The 21,286-nt window shown below is 39.8% G+C and overlaps 1 protein-coding gene across 7 annotated transcripts in view; it reads left to right on the forward strand.

The window, feature by feature from the left end:
- The window catches only part of RAPGEF4 (Rap guanine nucleotide exchange factor 4), a 278,213-nt gene that overhangs the window by 106,319 nt on the left and 150,608 nt on the right, over positions 1 to 21,286 (forward strand). The window contains exon 1 of one of the 7 annotated variants that reach the window (XM_045196250.2): positions 9,904 to 9,996. The exons of the other annotated variants lie outside the window; for them this stretch is intronic. Coding sequence (XP_045052185.2) covers positions 9,955 to 9,996 — 42 coding nt within the window. The 5' untranslated portion in view covers positions 9,904 to 9,954. Of the gene's footprint in view, positions 1 to 9,903; positions 9,997 to 21,286 lie in introns of those variants that run through there. 7 annotated transcript variants of the gene reach the window in all.

Genomic DNA, 21,286 nt, shown 5'->3' on the forward strand with positions numbered 1-21,286 from the left:
TTTGTTTATAAACTCCCACATGCTTCCTCAACTTGGGACTACACAAGGACATTTAAGTGACACAGCCTAGGTCTCCTCCTTGTTTCTCATTCTTCAACATGAATAACACTTGGAAGAGCTTAAGTAGAGCACTCTACATGAAGAGGAACAGTTCTTCCAATAATATTTTCTAAAAGCAGAGTTATCTACTTTTGAAAAGAGTATCATGATTCCTAAGCTTTTGCATACTTTTGAAAGGCTTGACTTCCTGCTAAAGTGTTTTCCAAAAGATGAAAAGTAACTCAAGGACAAACACCCAGGCAAGGGCCTGGCATGTTGTAACTGCTTAGTAAGTGCTGTGGTCCAGAATCTGAAGCCAACCAGAATCTTGATCAGAATCCAAAGGTTAAGTTAAAAAAACAAAACAGATTTTCCTCCCCTCTAAGTGAATCTCTACAATGACTTACTTCCTTTTCTATAAAGTTTGAATACTAATACTTACCTTGTGGGGCTTTCAGGGGGACAAAATATGATAACGGGAAAATTCTTCCTAAACAATTAACTTCTATTCAAATAGAAAGTTTATCTTGGAAAAAAATAAAAACAAGTCTAAAGCCTTGATAAATTCTTATGTATTTTCTTATTTAATAGTGACCCATTTAAAAAAGAAAATAAAAAACTAATATGTACTATTTTGAACTTCTCAAATAAAAATATTGAAGATTTGTTTCCTTTTTTTTATTGTTGTTCTGTTGTAGTTGTCCCAATTCCCCTTGTTGCTCTCCCCTGCTCCCCTCTCCACCACCACCCTGCTCCCTCAGTCAATCCCCACCCTATTGTCCTTGTCCATGGGCCATTTATACTTGTTTTTTAACTAGGCCCTTCCCCTTCTTTCCTCTCTTCTCTGCCTCCTCCCTCCCCTCTGGTTGCTGTCAGTTTGTTCCTTGTTTCCGTGCTTCTGATTCTATTTTGCTCATTTTTTGTTTTGTTTGTTAGGTTCCTGTTAAAGGTGAGATCATATGGTAGTTGTCTTTCACCGCCTGGCTTATTTCACTTAGTGTAATACTCTCCAGTTCCATCCATGCTGTCACAAAGGGTAGGAGCTCCTTCTTTCTTTCTGTTGTGTAGTATTCCATTGTGTAAATGTACCACAGTTTTTTGATCCACTCATTTACTGATGGGCGTTTAGGCTGTTTCCAGCACTTGGCTATTGTAAATAACATTGCTATGAACATAGGAGTGCATAGGTTCTTTTCAGGTGGTGTTTCAGGGTTCTTAGGTGTAATCCCAGCAGTAGAATCACTGGGTCAAAAGGCATTTCCATTTTTAGTTTTTTGAGGAAATTCCATATTGTTTTCCATAGTGGCTGCACCAGTCTGCATTCCTACCAACAGTGCACAAGGGTTCCCTTTTCTCCGCATCCTCGCCAGAACTTGTTTGTTGATTTGTTTACAATGGCCATTCTGATTGGAGTGAGGCGGTATCTCATTGTGGTTTTAATTTGCATCTCTCAGATGGCTAGTGATACTGAGCATCCTTTCATATCCCTATGGGCCCTCTGTATGTCTTCATTGTATAAGTGTCTGTTCAGGTCCTTTGTCCATTTTTTAAATGGGTTATTTGTTTTCCTGTCATTGAGTCGTATGAGTTCTTTATATATTTTGGAGATCAAACCCTTGTCTGAAGTATCGTTGGCAAATATGTTTTCCCATATGGTTGGTTGCTTTTTCATTTTGCCCATATTTTCTTTAGCTTTTAAATTTGATGAAGTCCCATTTGTTTATTCCTTCTTTTATTTCCTTTGCCCTATAGGATGCATTGGTGAAAATATTGCTGTATGGGATATTTCCTCTAGGACTTTTATGGTGTCATGGATTATATTTAAGTTTTCTATCCATTTTGAGTTTATTCTGGTGTAAGATGTAAGTTGGTGGTCTAGTTTCACTTTTTTGCATGTACCATTCCAGGTCTCTCAGCACCATTTGTTAAAGAGGCTATTTTACTCTATTTTATGCTTGTGCTCCCTTTGTCAAATATTAATTGACCATAGAGTTATGAGTTTCTGGGCTCTTTATTCTGTTCCATTGATCTATCTGTTCTTATGCCAGTACCAGACTGTTTGGATTACAGTGGCCTTGTAGTATAGTTTGATATTAGGTATTGTGATCCCTCCTACTTTGTTCTTCTTTCTTAAGATTGCTGAGGCTATTTGGGGTCTTTTTTGGTTCCATATAAATTTTTGAAATATTTGTTCTAAATCTGTGAAATACATTATTGGTGTTTTAATAGGGATTGCTTTGAATCTATAGATTGCTTTGGGTAGTACAGACATTTTAATGATGTTGATTCTTCCAATCCATGAACATGGTACATGCTTCCATTTTTTGTATCTTCCTTAATTTCTTTCTTCAGTGTTCTGTAGTTTTCTGAGTACAGGTCTTTTATCTCCTTGGTTAAGTTTATTCCTAGGTACTTTTTTCTTGTTGCTATAGTAAATGGGATTTTTTCCTAGTTTCCGATATTTCATTATTGGTGTACAAAAATATCTTTGATTTCCGAATATTGACTTTGTATCCTGACATTTTGCCAAATTCACTTATTAGGTCAAGTAGTTTTTTGGTGAAGCCTATATGGTTTTCTATGTACACTATTATGTCGTCTGCAAAAAATGACAGTTTTACTTCCTTCTTTCCAATTTGTATACCTTTTATTTCTTTTTCTTGCCTAATTGCTGTGGCTAGAACTTCCAATACTAAGTTGAATTAAAGTGGTAAAAGCAGATATCCTTGTCTTTTTTCTGATTTTAGGGGGAAAGGTTTTAGTTTTTGCCAGTTGAGTATGATGTTGGCTGTAGGTTTCTTGTATATGGCCTTTATTATGTTGAGGTATGCTTTCTCTATTATTCCCACTTTGCCAAGTGTTTCTATTATAAATGGGTGCTGTACTTTATTAAATGGTTTTTCAGCATCTATGGTTATGATCATATGATTTTTGTCTTTCATTTTGTTTATGTGGTGTATTATGTTTATTGATTTGCAAATGTTATACCATCCTTACATCCCTGGGATGAATCCCACTTGATCATGATGTATGATCTTTTTAATGTATTGCTGGATCCAATTTGTCAATGTTTTGTTGAGTATTTTAGCGTCTATGTTCATCAGCAATATTGGCCTGTAGTTTTCTTTGTTGTGTCTTCACCTGGTTTTGGAATTAGGATAATACTGGCCTCATAAAAAGAGTTTTGGAGTCTTCCCCCTTCTTGGATTTTTTGGAATAGTTTGAGAAGGATAGAAGTTAGCTCTTCCCTAAATGTTTGGTAAAATTCACTTGTGAAGCTATCTGGTCCAGGGCTTTTGTGTGCTGGGAGTTTTTTGATTATATCTTCAATTTCATTGAATGTTATTGGTCTATTCAGGCTTTCTGGTTCTTCTTGATTCAGTTTTGGAAGATTATATGTTTTTAGAAATTTGTCCATTTTGCCTAGGTGTCAAATTTCATGACATATAGTTGTTCATAGTAATTTCTTACAATCTTTTGTATTTCTGTGGTATCAGTTGTAATATCTCCTTTTTCATTTCTGATTTTATTTATGTGGGTCCTCTTTTTCTCCTGATGAGTCTGGTTAAAGGCTTGTCAATTTTGTTTATTTTTTCAAATAACCTGCTCCTGGATTTATTGGTCTTTTGAATTGTTCTTTTAGTTTCTATGTCATTTAATTATGCTCTGATCTTGATTATTTCCTTCCTTCTACTCACTCTGGGCTTTGTTGTTGTTCCTCTCATTCTTGTAGATGTAGGGTTAGGTTGTTTATTTGAAATTTTTCTATCTTCTTTAAGTAGGCCTGTATTGCTATGAAATTCCCTGTCTGGACTGCCTTCACTGTGTTCCATAGGTTTTACTCTGTTGTGTGTTTATTTTCATTTGTTTCCATAAACTTTCTGACTTCTTCCTTGATCTCACTGTTAACCCATTCATTATTTAATAGCATGTTTCTCAGTCTCCATGAATTTGAATGTTTTTGAGTTTTTTCCTTGAGGTTGGTTTCCTGTTTCAAGCCAGTGTAATCCAAAAAGATGCTTGATATGATTTAAATTTTCTTGAATTTTTTGAGGCTTGTTTTGTGACCTACCATGTGATCTATCTTTGAAAATGTTCCATGTGCATTTGAAAAGAATATATATTTTGCTCCTTTGGGGTGAAGGTTTCTGTATATATCAATTAAATCCATTTTATCTAGTGTTGTTCAATGCCACAATATCCTTGTTGATTCTTTGCTTGGAAGATCTATCCATTGTTGACAATGGGGTGTTAAAATCCCCTACTATGACTATGTTGCTGTTGATATCTTTCTTGAAGTCTTTCAAGATTTTCCTTATATACCAAGTCCAGCACAAATGACACCCCTTTTTTATTACAAAATCTTTTATTACAAGATCATAAGCAGGTAATTCTGTAATATAACAATATCACACTCAAGCACACCATATAACATTTTAGGTGAAATGTTCAAATTAAAACTATAAATTATTACCCTACCAACCACACTGAAGCAGGCATTGCTTGTGCCAGACCCTATATTTTGTTGCTCTTATGTTGTGTGTATATATTTACAAGGGTTATATCTTCTTGATGGATTGTTCCCTTAAGTATTATAGTGTCCTCCTTTGTCTATTTTTATGGCCTTTGTTTTAAAATCTATTTTGTCTGATATAAGTATTGCTATCCCAGCTTTATTTCTCATGTCTGTTTGCTTGGAATGGTTTTTTTTCTATCCCTTCACTTTCAGTCTCTCTAGATCTTTTGTTATGAGGTGGGTCTCTTGTAGACAGCATATATGCAGGTCATGTTTTCTTATCCATTCAGCTACCCTATGTCTTTTGATTAGAGCAATTAACCCAGTTACATTTAAAGTTATTGTTGATAGGTTCTTATTCATTGCCAGTTTTTCCCTTTGTACTTGCATTCCCTTCTCTCTCTCTTTTTAAAGATTGTATTTATTTTTAGAGAGAGGGGAAGGTAAGGAGAAAGAGAGTGAAAGAAACATCAATGTGTGGTTGCCTCTTGCACCCCCTGTACTGGGGACCTGGCCGGCAACCCAGGCATGGGCCCTGACTGGGACTCGAACCTACGACCCTTTGATTCAAAGGGACCCTTTGACCCTTTGAGTGCAGGCTGGCACTCAATCCACTGAACCACACCAGCCAGGGCGCATTCACACACGTGCCCTCTCTCTCTCTCTCTCTTCATTTTCTTAAAGCAGTCCCTTTAGCATCTCTTGCAATGCTGGTTTGGTGGACGTGTGTTCTTTTAGCCTTTTTTTTTTTTTTTTTTTTTTTTTTTTTTTGTCGAGAAGCTCCTTATTTTGTCTTCTATTTTAAATGAAAGTCTTGCTGGGTAGAGTAGTCTTGGTTGTGGGCCTTTGCTTTTCACTACTTGGAAGATTTCTTGTCATTCCCTTCTGTTTTGTAGTGTTTCTGTTGAGTAATCAGCTGATAGCCTTATCAGGGCTCCCTTGTATGCTACTAGCTGTTTCTCCCTTGCTACCTTAAAGATTATCTCTTTGTCTTTAAATTTTGCCATTTTTATTATGATGTGTCTTGCAGTGGGGCTCCTTGGACTCATTTTAATTGGGACTCTCTGTACTTCCTGGACTTGCATGACTTTTTCTCTCATCAAGTTAGGGAAGTTTTCTATCATTACTTTTTCAAACAAGGATTCTATCCCTTGCTCCTCTTCTTCTACTTCTGGTATTCCTATCATACGGATATTATTACATTTCATGTTGTTCTGCAGCTCCCTTAAACCTTCTTCATTCTTTTTGAGTCTTTTTTCATTTTGTTGCTCTGTCTGGGAATTGTTTTCTGTGTTGTCTTCCAGCTTGCTGATTAGATGCTCTGCTTCATCCAGCCTACTTTTAATTCCTTCTACTGTGTTCTTCAATTCAGAAATTGTATTCTTCATTTCCTCCTGGTTCTTATTGATAGTTTCTATGTCCTTTTTCATTCTGATGTAGTGCACAGTTAAGTTCCTTGTAGCTTCCCTGTAGTTCTGTGTATTTCTCACCGAGCTCATTGAGCTTCTTTATAACCATTGTTTTGAACTCAATATCTGATAGTTGACTTGCCTCTATTTCATTTAGCACTCTTTCTGAGAATTCCTCCTTTTGTTTTGATTTGGAGTTGTTTCTTTGTATTACCATTATTTGTGAGATTCTTCTTGTTTGCTTCTGCTTCTTAAATTGATCTATTTTGACTTCCTGACTTTGTGGTATGAACTTCTATGGTAGGAGACCTGTGAGATCCAGTGGTGCAGCCTTCTTGATCTCCTGAACTTGATGCTTTTGGGATGCCCTTTATGCTGTTTATGTTGGTTCTCTGGATGTAATTGGGTTTTGATTGTAGATGGTCTTTCTTTGGTGAGTCCTTCTCTCCAACTGGTTGACTGAGAGTCACTCCACCCACCATGTTGTGTATGTGGTTGTGCAGGTGGTGGCAGAACAAAACCACACATCCCAGGAGACAAACCCATACCTGCAAAAATAACCCCCACCCACAATCACACAGTCAACAACAAATGAGCCATTATTAATAAGAGTGTAAAGAGATTAAGACTATTCTAAGAAAGAAGAAACAAATGAGATGACTAACTGAAAGAAAAATGATTTTGAGAGGGTAGTAGAGGAGCAATAATAAACATAGGGAATCAAGGAAAGGTGAAGAGGCAAAGAAAATAAAATTTACATCGTAAATAAAAAAGGGAATGAAGAAGGTGTAATGGGGCAAGAGAAGGGAAGCATATACTATTAGATTTAAACAGAAATCAAAAAAATATATAGTGAAAGAAAGAAAGAGTCCCGGCTGGTGTGGCTCAGTGAATTGAGTGCCAGCCTGTGAACCAAAGGGTCGCTAGTTCGATTCCCAGTCTAGGGCACATATATGGGTTGCAGGCCAGGTCCACAGTAGGGGGCACATGAGAGGCAATCATACATTGATGTTTCTCGATTTCTCTTTCTCCCTCCCTTCCCTCTCTCTTAAAAATAAATAAATAAAATGTTTTTTTAAAAGATAAGAAAGAAAAGTATAACTAACTAACTAAATAGGAACCAAATTGGAGAAAAAGATCTACCACAGCTCTATCAACAACAAATAAGCTAAGGTTAATTATAGGTGGGATGGGAATAAGACAGAAAGAGAAAGAAGGAAAAGCTTAAGAGATATCTAGAGGAAAGGGAAGTTATTTTGAGATGATAGGGAGAGAAGGAATACTAAGAGTGAGGGATGAAAACCAGGGAAAAATTAAAATTTGAGACAAAAAAAAAAGAAAGGGCAGGAGGAAGGCAGAATGGAGTAGGAGAGGGGAACGGTAAAATTTGAAATCTGAAATACCAATATAGTGAAGATCTAGAGATGAAATTGAAGAAATGCAACAACAACTGACTTATCCACAATCAATGAGCAAAGATCAATAAAGGTGAAGAGAACAAGGGTATTTTAAGACCAGGAAAAAGAATGTGACATGACCAATGACAAGAAAAATGATTTTGAGAGACTGGAGTGGGGAGAAATAGAAGAGTGTAGAATGGAAGCAAGTCATAACAAGAGAGAAAACAAAATTTAAAATGAAAATAAAAGAGGAAAGAAGAAGGTAAAATGGAATAAGAGAGGAGAAAAATATGAGATTTGAAATAAACTATAATATAAAATCTAGTGACTTAATATGCACAAACTTGAAGGACAAGAAATGAATGTTAAAAAGCTACAGAAGAGAAAAAAACCCCTCAAATCATGAAGACCATGGTGAAATTCATCTCGGTAGCATCTAGTATCTGCCACTGTTTTTTCTTTCTGGATCTGCCTTTGGTGATGACAGATAGAGTCCCAATCTGGCCTTAGGTAGCCTGTTTGAGACTACCAGGGATCCACTGTCTATGGCTGACTCCTTCAGTTGTCAATCTAGTCACTCTGTAAACAGCAGCCCATCTTAAGCACCACAGGGTGGGGCAGAGTAATTTCTGTGGATGGGGCTAATGCTTCCCTCAGGCTGATGCCACTCTGAGGGGCGTGGTCTGCCTGAGCAAGGTGGCTCCTGCTGTATGAGGGAGTCACTTAGCACCAGGATACTGGTGTCTGCTCCCTCAGTTCTCTTCCCAAAGCCACCATCCCCAGTCTCACCTAAAACGTCTCCAGTCCACTCTGCCTTCCCTCTGTTGGAGCCCATGGTAAGTGGCTGAAAATGAAATTTTATGCATTGGCTCTTTAATAGGCTCTTTGACTCCAGCTGTCTGTGCCTGGCAGAGAGAAACCTTACCACTTTTCCCTGCTGGATATTATCTGGGTTCTTTTTGAGCTCTGGTGCTATAGGCTGGGAAGTCCAACTTGGGGTTTAGACCCCACACTTCTCAGGGGAACCCCCCAGCCACTGAAATATTCCTCCAGGACTTCAGCTGCCACCTGGGGGAACCTAGTCAGCCCTCTTGCTTTTCCTCTACACTCCCTACCAGTCACACTGTGGTGAACTGGTTTCTTCTGTCTGTCCGTGGTTATAATTAGGCTTCTCCCTCACTATTGTTCAGTTGTTTATTCCAGATGATTTCTCTACAATTTAGCTGTAATAACAGATTTGTCCTGGGAGGAGGTTAGTGTAGCTTCCGCTTACTCCTCCATCATCTTGGATCCCCCTCAAAATACTGAAGATGTTATTGTTAAAAATTCTTTCTCTGTGGGTAATTTTATACCTGTATTTTTTGAGGAAAATCATAAAAAAGCAAAGGAAGTACAACATCTTGAATAGAGCTAGTGCTAGATTTTATGTATTGAAAATCTTGGGAAATGTGTTTCTAATATTTAGATATCTTCACCCATGCTGCTGTGTGTGGAAGGTGAGGGCAGGGAGCGCGTTCAAAACAACTCAACTCAGACTTCAGGTTGTCCGTCCAGTCTTTAAGGCGCTTAGCCCCTCACTGCATTTTGGTGATTTTTTATTAAGTTCAACCATGAAAAATTGTTGATATTCAACCACTTTTGTCCTACAAAATGGCAATTTCACACGTGCAGCCTAGTGTAATCCTATTTCTGTTATTGAATGGGCATTCATTTGTTCACCTGCTTAGTCTGGTATAGACGTCTGGAGGTAGTGATTGTATGTGATATCTAAAATTCACATCCAGAAGTCCGAGCTCAGACAATGTAAAATATGAAATATACATGTAAAACAGTGTTTTTACGTCAGCTGCACGTGAGCTGATACTATTACTGATACTCTTTGTGGAAACAATGCAGTAGAATTCACAGGTGCTTAATAGCTGGGGACACCGAAGGAGTGTTCAGCTCAAACTAGGAGCTGTGCTGGCAACCGTAATTACCCTGGATGCTGCATTGCCCGAGTCACCTCCTCATTCCTCAGTCGCACTTCCCTCCCTCCAGACCTCACTTCCCTCTGCTGTTGTCACCACTGTACAGCTACTGCTGCTTTTGCAGCTTGCCTAGCTGGGGAATTTAGGGTACCCCACTGCACTGCTTTCTAAGCACTTGTTATGGCTTTACCTCATCACCCTGTACACTCTACCGTATTACATATATGTGTGTGATACATACATAAGATATATGCATATCTTACACACGTAAAATATATGATATGTATTTCCAGGCCAATTCATAGATTTGAGAGGCTGTCCATCAAGTCTTTTTCTGGAATGAGGGCCTAATTTAACTTGTGGAGACTTTTATGTTTCATGGGAGAGGGAAAAATAACAGCTCAAGCTTTAAGCTTCTTATCCCTCTTAAGCAGCTGTAGCCTGTATTGGTTTATGTCAGGATTTGTTTTCCTGCTCCTGTTCTGGAGAGGCCACAACCTTGCAGATGAGCCCCAGGATGGGGCTATGGCTTCAGGAGGAAGGTTCTGAAGCCCATGTAATTAATTCTAGGTGGCAGTGGCTCATTTCGGTTACTGTGGAGTGTCTTAGAATGACCGTGAATGTCACCTGCAGTCTGCTGCTACACACATGGATACAACTGGGTGAGGTTACTTCTCTTCCTGCCTGTTTCTTATTCTCAAGACGACTACAATTTTATCCTATCTATAAGTTGAGATCTGAATTTATCAAAAATCCTATGTAAAGCCATCTACCTAAGTATAGAATAGGGATTATACTAGTTGAATCATTAGTTTGAGAGTAGGTTTTGATCAAAACTTTTGAAATGTTTTGAAAAGAGGCATAGCATCTTTAACTCAATTTTAAAATTTGGTATAAAACTTATGTATTTGTTTCTATGAGAATTAAGAAAACTAAACCTTACTTGTCTATCTTAAGATTCAGATAACCTTCTTAAATGTGGCTTTTCTAGTGCCCCACTGCTTTTAATTCCCAGACAGTCACCTATATTTACTAGAGGGAAGAAGGAGACAGTTCCTTCTCCCTAAAGGGCTTTGCCATTATCCAGCCAGACAGTATCACATCGGAAGCCCCACTAATCAGGCAGGAACGAGAGGTGTGAATATCAAGACTTTCTTATCCCAATGACTTCAAAGTGGGTTCATGATGTTGCTCAAAAGGGAAACTGGAAATTCACTTGCTTTCCATTTTCCCCAATTTTTGAGGCGAGAGGCTCTTGACAGAGTTTTTGATGGGCACGGGCCTGCTGCCTGGTGATGAGAGAGCTGACGCACGTCACATGTGGCAATCATAGGGAATTTCTTTTCGAGAACTCAGAGAAACGCCTCATAGAGCCCAGGGTGAGGTGGAGTGTAGTGGAGCACGAGGCACCAAGTCTCAGTGATTTATCTCAGCTTCTGACCCATTTTATGTCCTTGTGTAAATCACTTAACCCCTCTGTGTCTGTGCTTTTGCTTGTAAAATGGAAAGAAGGTCCCCATTTCCTAGACCTCATTAAAAGGGATATTATTACATTTTGACAAAGAGAGGAAATTAATAGTTTTGGGCACCGAAGGCAATTCTGGAGGGGAGATGCAACAATATTTTGAGATGATGGCATTTTTGAAATAAACAAATGAACAGTCAAAGCAACTATATGTGAAAATAGAGTAAATCCTTTAAATTCAAAAAAACATTTATTGAGAAGCTACTATATTCTAGATACTTTCCAATTTACTCTTACTTGGCTGTCTAATCCTCCCAGTAGTGCTGGGTGGCAGTTGGTTTTGTCCTGTTTATGATTTTATGAATAAAGAAACAGGCTCAGAGAGGTGAATCAAATCGCTTTGAGTCACACAGCATGGAAGTAGAGAGCCCAGGTTCAAGTCTTCTTCCAATACTGACCGGGTCCAGCATTCTTCCCATGATACGGTATTAATAAATCATGACGATAGAACTTCTCTATCTAAAATAAATTTAAATTCTGAGAAAACTGGAGACGTACCTGTATTTAGTTTCAAAATTGTATCTCAGTTTCCAAATTTGCTTCATTCTCTACTGAACTCAACTATTTCTCTTTAATGTGTAGGTTATCGTATTGTTTCAACCTTATTTTTTCTATCAAGTGCATTTGTTAGTTATCGATAGTTTTTACTGGTGTGTTTAGCATCTGGTAACGACACTCTTCGGAAGCATATGCGTGCAGCAGCATTATTCTTTATAACAGTGTATGACTTCTGGTGAATAACCTAGCAGCACTGTTATGCCTATTTTTATAATACGGTTTTTAGGAAAAGGAATTTTTCAAGCCAACTGGATAGCCTGCTGGCTGCCAAGGTCTGGCTGCACATACTGTTTAATATTTATGGGCGTTCTGGTGCAACATGCTGTCCTGTACACACTCGTAAAAGCTGCTGTTTCCCCAAACGTGCCCTCCCTTCACCACATGTTAGATGTCGTGGTCTTGAAATCTTGTCTGAGAGGACGAAAAGCTGAGCAAATACTTGCTTTTCCTTCCAGCTTCACAAGCAGCAGTGGTGTTGCAAACCCCACCTCACTCAGGTCTCGTCTGAGCAGGCCAGACTGACTGGAACACATCTATCGAATGCCCGTTACTGGCGTGCATTAGTCAAATGCAATTGACTGTTATGATACACCACCAGCTCAGGCGAGGTAATTGGGCTCTTTGTATGCTCCTGTAGAGGACAGAGCGTAAATCACTGAATACCAAGTCCAATAACTTTTTCACAGTGGACACAGTGTGTCTGGGATTTCATACTCAGTGTCGCCAGATAAAAGGAAGGTGGCTGATATTGAAGACCAGGAACTGGGGGAGTCCTAACAACCTTTTCTGAGATTCATTTATTTCATCTTGTCTTGAAATATTCTCATGTTTCCTACTGAAAACTTGATTCAGAGGGTGCTGCATGTATGTGCATACATGCGCATTTAAGATTACAATGAAAATGTAAGAGAATTTACTAGGGAATACTTTGGAAGCCACGACACCTCGACACTCACATTCATTACCACCTTGGCTTAGTCTTGAGGCTGTATTTTGTAGAAAATGTCAGAACAGCTCCAGGTTCTCCTCCTTGGCCCCTCAGCTACTATCCTCTTTTCTAACCCAACAATAACATGTAATCATTTAGCACAGTAAAGATATATTCCAATGCAATGATGAAGATAAAGATTTCCTTTTTTTTTTTACCATTGAGTTTTTGGATAGTGAGCTGCTCCCTGATCCAGCCAAGCCTTGCTCTTCCAGGCTTCTTTTTCTACCTCACACATCCTGGATTGACCTCTCAGATAAAAGACCTCTCCCTTCTGCCCTGGCTGCCTGCCCCGTGGGAAGCACCCAGCCAGGCGCTGGCCTGAAGCCCTTTCTTCATTACTGCTCTTTAAAAGCCCCTGGAGAGAATTAGATATGAGAGACCTTCTGCCTTGAAAGAGCAGTGAATCTCCTAACTGTGGAAATGGTGGTGCTGTGTGATTCCATACATACTAAGAGTCTGCAATATGAATACATTCTCATTATTTTTTGTTCTCTCTCTCTAAGATGATTCCTAAAAATAGAGACAAATAGACTCTAAGAAACTTTGTCTGTGACCCTTCCATGACTCAGCCGGCATTACTAATTTGCTGTGGGAGTCAGGCTTTGAATCTATTAGAACAAATTACTGAAGTTGGTGCTCTTTGCATTAGAATTTGCACTTCAATGAATTAATTTTACACCCACCTTGTGTGAAAAACAAAACCTAAGGGTTGAGAGGAGGTTAACAGAGCTAGAGATGGGAAAGTGAGGCTGTGGCAATTTTTCCTCCATCATTTTTGCCTAGGTCCTTCCCCAACCTCCTTGTCTATGGACAAGGTTTTCCCCCTGAGTCGTTTTCTTTTCTCTTTGTCCCATGCACCTGCAAAGGGATGCTGAGTGGTTGCTGGGAGATTCATCCACATTTTCACCTTTTCTTGTACACCAAGACCTTTCAATGTTCACATGAGGTTGTATCCAGAATAATTCTGTGTGCACCTACTGCAGGAGACCTGTTTCTAGTCTGTTCGTTTTCAGGAAGGACTAAAACTGCAGCTGGGGCACAGGGTGACTTTCCAGACTGCAGTGTGATTACTCCTGTGGTTGGCAGCTGCGTTTGCCTCACCTGGATGAGAAGTCTTCCACATGACGTTCCCATCTAACATAAAGAAATCAAGTATCTTATCAATGAGCGAGGAAAGATCACTAGCTAGGAAAGTTGGCAGACTCTATGTACAGGTAATTCACAAAAGAAGAAGTAGAAATGGATAGTAAATTTGTAATTATCACTAGTAGTCAGAAAAATATAAATTAAAACAACAACTTAATATGCTGTCTTTACTCATCAGATTAGCAAAAAGGGAAATAACTGATAAATATCAAGTGTGGAGGAAGCCATGGGGAGACAGATTATTCTCATATCCTGTTGGTGGGAGTGCAAATATGAATCATATTTTGCAACTGACTTGGAAGAATGTATAAAAATTTCAAATGCACACACAATTTGGGCCAAATATTTGCAGGCCTACAGTTTTATTCTCCGAAATACTTTCACTTGTTCACAAAGATATATGTGTCAGAGTTTTCTTTTCAGTATTGTTTATAATGGGAAATCTTTGGGGAAACTCTAAATGTCCATTAGTAGACGACTGGTTAAATAAATTATAATTCATCCATATCTTGAAATACTATGGAGCTCTTTCAAAAGCTAAGGGAGCCATAGCCAGATGGCTTAGTTTGCTGGAGCATTGTCCTAGACACCGAAAGGTTGAGGGTTTGATTCCCAGTCAGGGCACTTACCTAGGTTACGGGTTCGATCTCCGCTCGGGGTGCTTACGGGCGGCAATCGATCAGTGCTTCTCTCTCACATCGGTGGCTGTCTTTCTCTCTCTGTGTCTCCCTTCCTCTCTCTTTAAAAAATCAGTAAATATACCCTGGGGTGAGGACTTTTTTAAAAAGCTAAGGGAGATCTGTATATGTAGTGATATGGAAAAATCACCAAGCCATATTGTTAATTAAAAAATAAGGAGCTACAAGACGATACATATTTATATGATCCCGTTTATTTTAAAAAATGAACCTAAATACTTAGATATGTAAGCAAATGCACAAAGTTCTGTAATTACATATAACAAACAATTAACAGTGGAAAGGGGAGAGGAATTGGGGGAGGAGGTGAAGTGGAACTATTACTTTTTACTCTGCATACTTCTGACCTTTTGATTTTTATAATGAGAATGTGTTATTTTTGTAATTCATTAAACATATATAAAAATAGGAGAGTTGCAACTAAGTTTTCTGGGAAAAGCATACTGAACTGCTTCCCAAAGAGACTGTTCAGGAAACCAAAGGTGGGTGTAATGGAAGTGTTTCTTTTTTATTTTGGTAGTGGTTGGTCTATTTATATAGTGAAGGAGGAGAGAGGTTTTTTCCATACACTTTTCACAAAACATACCTGCATAGCCTTCAGATGAGGCGGGCGCTACGCATGACTGGCCAGGGCAGCCAGCCATCAGCAGGTGGAAGAGAGCGGAGGACTGTCACACGCACTTGGTGATTGGCATCAGAGAGTCCCTCACTAAAGATGGGTAAAAATTACCGCTCAGGTCCACATCCCTCCCCGCTGCCCCCAGAGCTCTGGTGAACTCAGAGCTCAAGGAAATTTAGGGAGGCTCAGGGGTCAGGGCTGTTGTTAGTTTTATTGGAGCTCCCACTCTGGAGAGTGCTTCTCTAGGTCCTAACCACTAGGCATGCCATTGTATCTTCCTTACGCCAGGGCTGCTTCCCCAAGGTAATTGTATAGTGATTGATCATTCGTATGTCAGCCTCCTTCTTTACCCTCTAAGCTACTTCAAGGCAGGGGCCGTGTGTTGTTCATCTCTGTGCCCCCAGCACCCACACAGGGCCTGACACACAGCTGATGCTCAAGAAATGACTGTTGAATGAATGGTGCAAAGTCAGAACTCCAAACAACTGATTTATAAAGGCACTTTCGAAAACTGAGGTTTGCCTATTGTTGGATGCAAGAGAATGACCCAGAAGCACAGCAGTTAAAAACTGGTACAGTTAAATTTTAGTTATATGACCAATTGGCTCAGTGTTCTGGGTTTGGAGTCAACAGCCTATGTTCAAATCCTGACACCTTCACTTACGAGCTGGTGACTTGGGCAAGTTCCTCAAACGCTCTGTGCCTCAATTTCCTTGCCTATAAAATCAAGATACCAAAATTATCCACCGTACAAATTGGTTGTTAGGATCCAGTGAGATAATTAATACAAAGCTTTAACAGCAGGATCTGGCATAGAGACAAGTTCCTTCAATGTTTATTATTAGCAATTATTACCTAGAACCTTCAAGAACCTAGTACCACTGTAGTTGTTCAAATTTTCTGAACACCTCTTTAAACACCACAGTGTTTCTTACTTAACTAATTTTGAAATGTGTCTTTTAAAAATGGATTCTATTTACTAAAACAATATAATGAGTATCTTACTCTTTAACTCGGGAACATTATCAACAGCATTCCTTATCGTCCCGTGTGTAACACAGAAGTACTGCCCGAGCTTGTAGAGGTGTGTTCAGTCGCCATGTTCCCCAGCTGCTCTCCTTCCGCCTGACTCTCCCAAATGGTCAACTGTCAACTCCGATGACTCCCAGTGGCTTGCTTTTGGTACCTTCTCCTACCTTTATAATTTCCATTTCCAGTATGCTGTCCTTTTGGGAACCAGACAACTAAGCAAGTTTTAATTGTGTATAAATAAGAGTGACTTGATGAGGCTCTTAATGAGCTCTCTAATGAATAAAGTGAATGATTTTTGCAATTTCCATGTTGGTTGAATTATCTACTATTTGGTGTCAACATTGCATATATAAAAGAACAGATGAAGTCTTACCATACATGAAGAAATTTTATTCTATTTTCTGTTCTACAGTTTTAACCAGAATTCAACATAATGCCCTTCAACTGGACTCGTGCTTTTAGCACGTCCTCTAAACAGGAGAAGCGGCATGTGCTAGAGAATTCAAGCCCTGGGTCAGCTACTCATTTCTCCTCTACCAGGGAAAATAAGACTGGCCCTCCATTGTCAGAAGGGCTCTAATGAGATAGTATAGTTTAACATAAGTGAAAGTGCTTTGTTATTATTCGGTGCCAAAATTTTATTATTAGAATTAGTATTACTGCAACGCTTTTGCAGTTTATATTGTTTTATTTTATTTATTTTATTGTACTTCCTTGCATTTGGATTGAGAGAAAATATATTATTCATTGGGGAATAATATTCTCCATTGGAGAAATTCATCAGTGGCCTTTAAATGAAGTACCTCCATTTAAAACATTTTATAAATTTTCAAATTTAAATTTATATTTAAAACATTTTACAAATGTTTTAACTGCTTGTAAACTGTTGAGAAGCTGCTGTCCGAGTGATGGAGGAAGATGGACCTGGGTGGTGAAAAATGCCGCCCTGCGGTGTCAGTGAGCTAAGAGGGGGAGAAATCGCTCTTCCTAATAGATTTGGCCACTCAGCTCTTTTGTATATACAGACAGGAAAACGTTACATGCAAGTGAGGTGTGTTCATGGGTTTTAATAGGGGCTATTAATAATTAAGTACATCTAGTATTCTTCTAAATTTACGTTAAATTTCCCAAATTGAATATATTAAGTTCGTTCCAGACTAACCTCCTGCCCTGGCGTGTACACTATGAAATGCTCAGAGATTACTTATCTACCGGCAGTGTTCTTTTTCTCAGTTTTGGATTTGGGTTAGCTTACACTTTTTCTCTCCCTCACATTCACTTCCTAATCTCTTTAACCTCTGTGGGTATCCCCTTGAAATGAATTCCTCTTTGCAGTCCTGTGTTCTCTGGGGCTAGTGAACCGCCTGGATGCCTTGAGTACGGACCCAATTTTGCCTTCATTATAGATAATAGGCCCCCCTCAGGGCCTGTTTAACTCTGCTGTCTAATGGAGTGCAGGAACTTTAGAGAGATGTCTAAGACTACAGTTTATGTATCCGAAAGAGGAGGTTTAATTTCAACCAGAAAGAAGTTTAAAGTTCACTTTGAGAAGCTGCCAGAAGGGCAGGAGGGAGGAGGCCATGTGATATGAGGGAAGCATATGGAATCTAGAATCTCAAGGTCTGTTTTATATCTTGGCCTTGCAATTTATAACTGTGTGAATCCCTTCATGTTGGGCAAGTCACTTCATCACAGACTCAATTTTTTCATTGGGAAAATAAGGATATCTGTTTTATCTGTGTTGTAAGGTTGAGTAGACTTTAAACGATGTAACATGTGAAGGCGCTTTACAAATTTTAAGGTGCTAGCCAATGTTATCATCATCGCCATCATTGTCATTGTCATCGTCATCATTATAACTGCTGTTGGAAAGACATATGCTAGATCCCATAATTCTGCAGTGCTGGCTACTAGGAGCGTCAGGCGTTTTCCTGCGTTTAGTTGCTCCGAGTCAAATTGTTGCTCATGTCCTATCATTAAACGTTAAACTTGTTAACTCTAATTATTCACAGATTTGGAAGAATAGAGTGGGGGCCAGGTAGCAGATGGCCAAGCACATGATGAGACCAGGACTAGGCCACTTTTAAAGTAGCATGTTTCATATGTGTGAACAGCATGTTTAATGTGTATAAAAAAGAAGCTCACCCACCCTTGAGGACCTTGCGGATATACCTGCTCTGCCAAGGGATAAAAACATTCATATCAAAGATCATGGATAAAGATTCTTAAAGGAAAAACCAGCTCATTGGTCACATGTGTGAATGAAGGAAGTAAGGCCTGACATTAAGAAAAAGTCTGCTGGGTGAATACGTGGTGAAGTTTTTACCCAGAACATGATTTTACTTTCCAAGAAGGTGTTTTCGGAAAAGGTGGGTTTTGTGGGAAGCCTGCTCGAGTGAGCAGTGGCCGAGCGAGGACTTTTGCCACAGAATACACTTGGGCGTGCTTCTCAGGACCACAGAATGCCCAACCCAAATTTAGCCTCAGGCAGTGTGAAAATGAGATGCAAACTATGGGGCAGAAGAAGGCAAGAGCAGCAATCCTTCCCTGACTTGTATTTAGGTTAGTGAAAAGAATAAGCCGGGTGTAAGAGTCATTTTTGAGTAGACAAGGGGAATGATGTGTGTAGTCAGGGAAGTAATTGGACTCATGGAGTTGGGACAGCCACTGTGGAACCAGACCAATTTTTGTCTTCATTGATTAGGCTTCTTCTAGAAACTGAACTGCCGCCCTAGCAATTTTGTAACAACGGTGACCAGTGATCACAGTGTTTTGACCCTATTATACCCATGTAACTCCACCCCATAACCAGGGAGCCGGCAGCAAGCCATTAAAATGTATGAGGCCGTTCCTTGCTGGGAGGCCACTCTGACAGCAGTGTCTCCACGTTGCGAGCCATGAAAATGGTTTGAAATATCCTACCTTCAGATGCAAGACCTTAATCTCATGTTGACCTGGGACTGTAATTTGGATAACCAGCACTTTTATTATCCATTTGCAGCAGGGAGGTAGATTGGTTGGAAAGCCTGTGTGTGCAGTCAGTAGTGTTCATGCACTGGAGCCTACGCACTGGTCTTGGGTTAATGTTTGCAATGCCAGCTCTGAGTTTGCTCAGAAGTACGCTCTTCCTTGAAGGAACTCACCCTAGACCACCTCTGGCTTTCTCATGCGGTGTTAGGCAGCCCTTTATTATTCACGCTTTATCTAGCCGCAGATCCAGAAACAGTTCTTCTTACATGGAAATTCTGTGCTTGCATTTGAGTCATGCCTGCTCCGATCTTATCACAGTCCAGAAACATTTTTAGAAAATCCGGCAGGGCTGGTTTTCACCTGTTCCACACTGCGGTACTCCAAAAGAGTTTTTAAGGTCAAGATCCATTCTGAATGGTCAGCACCATTGCCGTTTTAGTTGTTACATATTTTGAACATGGCCCCTGTGATATGCCATGAATTTTGTCAGATAAAATGTACGTCAGTCTTTGATTTTAAAAAGGAGAAATTTATTTAGGAAGTGTTGACAGGATTTGAAAGTCACTTGTATTTTTATTGATTTATCTACTTTCTGGTGAAACTGAAAAGTTATTTGTGGCAAATCCTATTGATGCCGTATTCTGTACAGCATCGGCCCATTTCTGAATTCATCCGTAGCTGTAGTGGCCTCTCCCCCTGCGCCTGTGTCTCTCCTGTCTGACGGTTTTCTTCACAGCCAGTGAATGAGCCACCCCCAAAGTGACAGGGATTTGATGCCCCTGGGGCAATGTTTAATGGATGAAAGGCAAGGGTTGGTGGACAAATACATCAGCCTCTGCCATCCCTCTGCAAGACAATGTTGAGGTGTGTTCTGCTCACTTCCTCAGGGGGTCTCCTGTGGTACAGAACCCCAATTGCCCACAGCAGTAATCCACTCATTAATACTCCCATATTTGGCTTTCTCTCTTCCCTGCCTCACTGTCCCACTTCCTTACATGTATTTCCTGAGGTCACCTCCCAAATACACTCTCTGAACCCAAAACCTTGTATGGGAGTCCATTTCCAGTGGAAGCCAAACTAAGACAGAATTTTTCCCCAACCCACTGGTTTAGGTTCCTAGCTGCTCTCCCTACAGGGCCTCATGCCACCAGCACCTCTAAATCTTTTAGAAATGCTAACAGATCAAATCCTGCTGAGCTCCAAACCTTAAGTGGTTTCCTTCTGCCATAGAACAGAAGCCAAGGTCCCTGCCTCAGCACAGAGCCCTTGAATGTCCTGGCTGCTTCTGCACTTCAGCTGCACCTGAGATGTACTATGTTAACCCACATGGGGCTTCTCTTCGTCCCTCATCCTGCCCCCGACCTCTGCTTCCCTGTACTGCTGTTCCTCTCTCTGCACTTCAGCTGCACCTGAGATGTACTATGTTAACCCACATGGGGCTTCTCTTCGTCCCTCATCCTGCCCCCCACCTCTGCTTCCCTGTACTGCTGTTCCTCTCTCTGGGGTGTTCTTTCCCCCTCCCTTGTTTCCTTCCTTTCCTCACCCTCAGCCTCACAGGAGCCTTTTTGGACCTTCCAAGCTTAGTCCAGTCACTTAAATACATAGTTCCTAGACTTGGCTTTTTCTTCATAGAGCTTTGATTATTTGCAATGAGGTTAGTTATTTTCAATGATATATTTAATGTCTCCTGTTTTCTAGACTAGGGATCTTCAAACAATTACAGTTTGATTGGAATGCAGCCATTGATTTGTGTAGCGTCTATGGCTGCTTTTGTGCTACAACCAGAGTTGAATATTTTCAACAGAGGCCATACAGTTTGCAAAGTCTCAAATATTTACTGTCGAGACCTTTATAAAACAGTTTGCCGACCCCTCCTCTAGACTATGAACTAACTCTTGGAGAGCAAAGTCTCTCGCTCACTCTTGTGACCTGGCACCCAACACAGTCCCTGACAAAAACAGCCATAATATAAATTTTGTTTTACTGTCTAACTAGAACAAAGTTTCTGCAAATGTTGTTCTTATTTCTTTTTTGTTATTTCCCCCTGTCTTGTGAATTTTGCATGTGTGTGTGGCAGTGCTGTTTATAGCAAGTAAAACATTTCTAGGCCCATAGATAAGTATGTGGTACCATCTTCATGTAGCTCTTTATCAGACAGAGTTCAGATTCCTGCCTCCATTGTAATATCTACCAGTTTTATCGGCAATGCTCTTACTAAAGAGGTAAAGATTTTGCTTTTTTTTTTTTTTTTGGCCAGGTGTTCAGAACAAGTGGGACATGATGTACTATGTAAAGTATTTTCCAGATGGTTAGAGGGAATCCCACTTTTACATTTTCTTGGGAAAAGATGCCCTAACTAGACTTAATTTTAGGATATCAGAGTATAGTGAAGTAAAGACAGCTAATAGCTTTT

This window comes from Desmodus rotundus, chromosome 2 (assembly GCF_022682495.2).
Source record: "Desmodus rotundus isolate HL8 chromosome 2, HLdesRot8A.1, whole genome shotgun sequence".
Classification (NCBI taxonomy): Eukaryota; Metazoa; Chordata; class Mammalia; order Chiroptera; family Phyllostomidae; genus Desmodus; species Desmodus rotundus.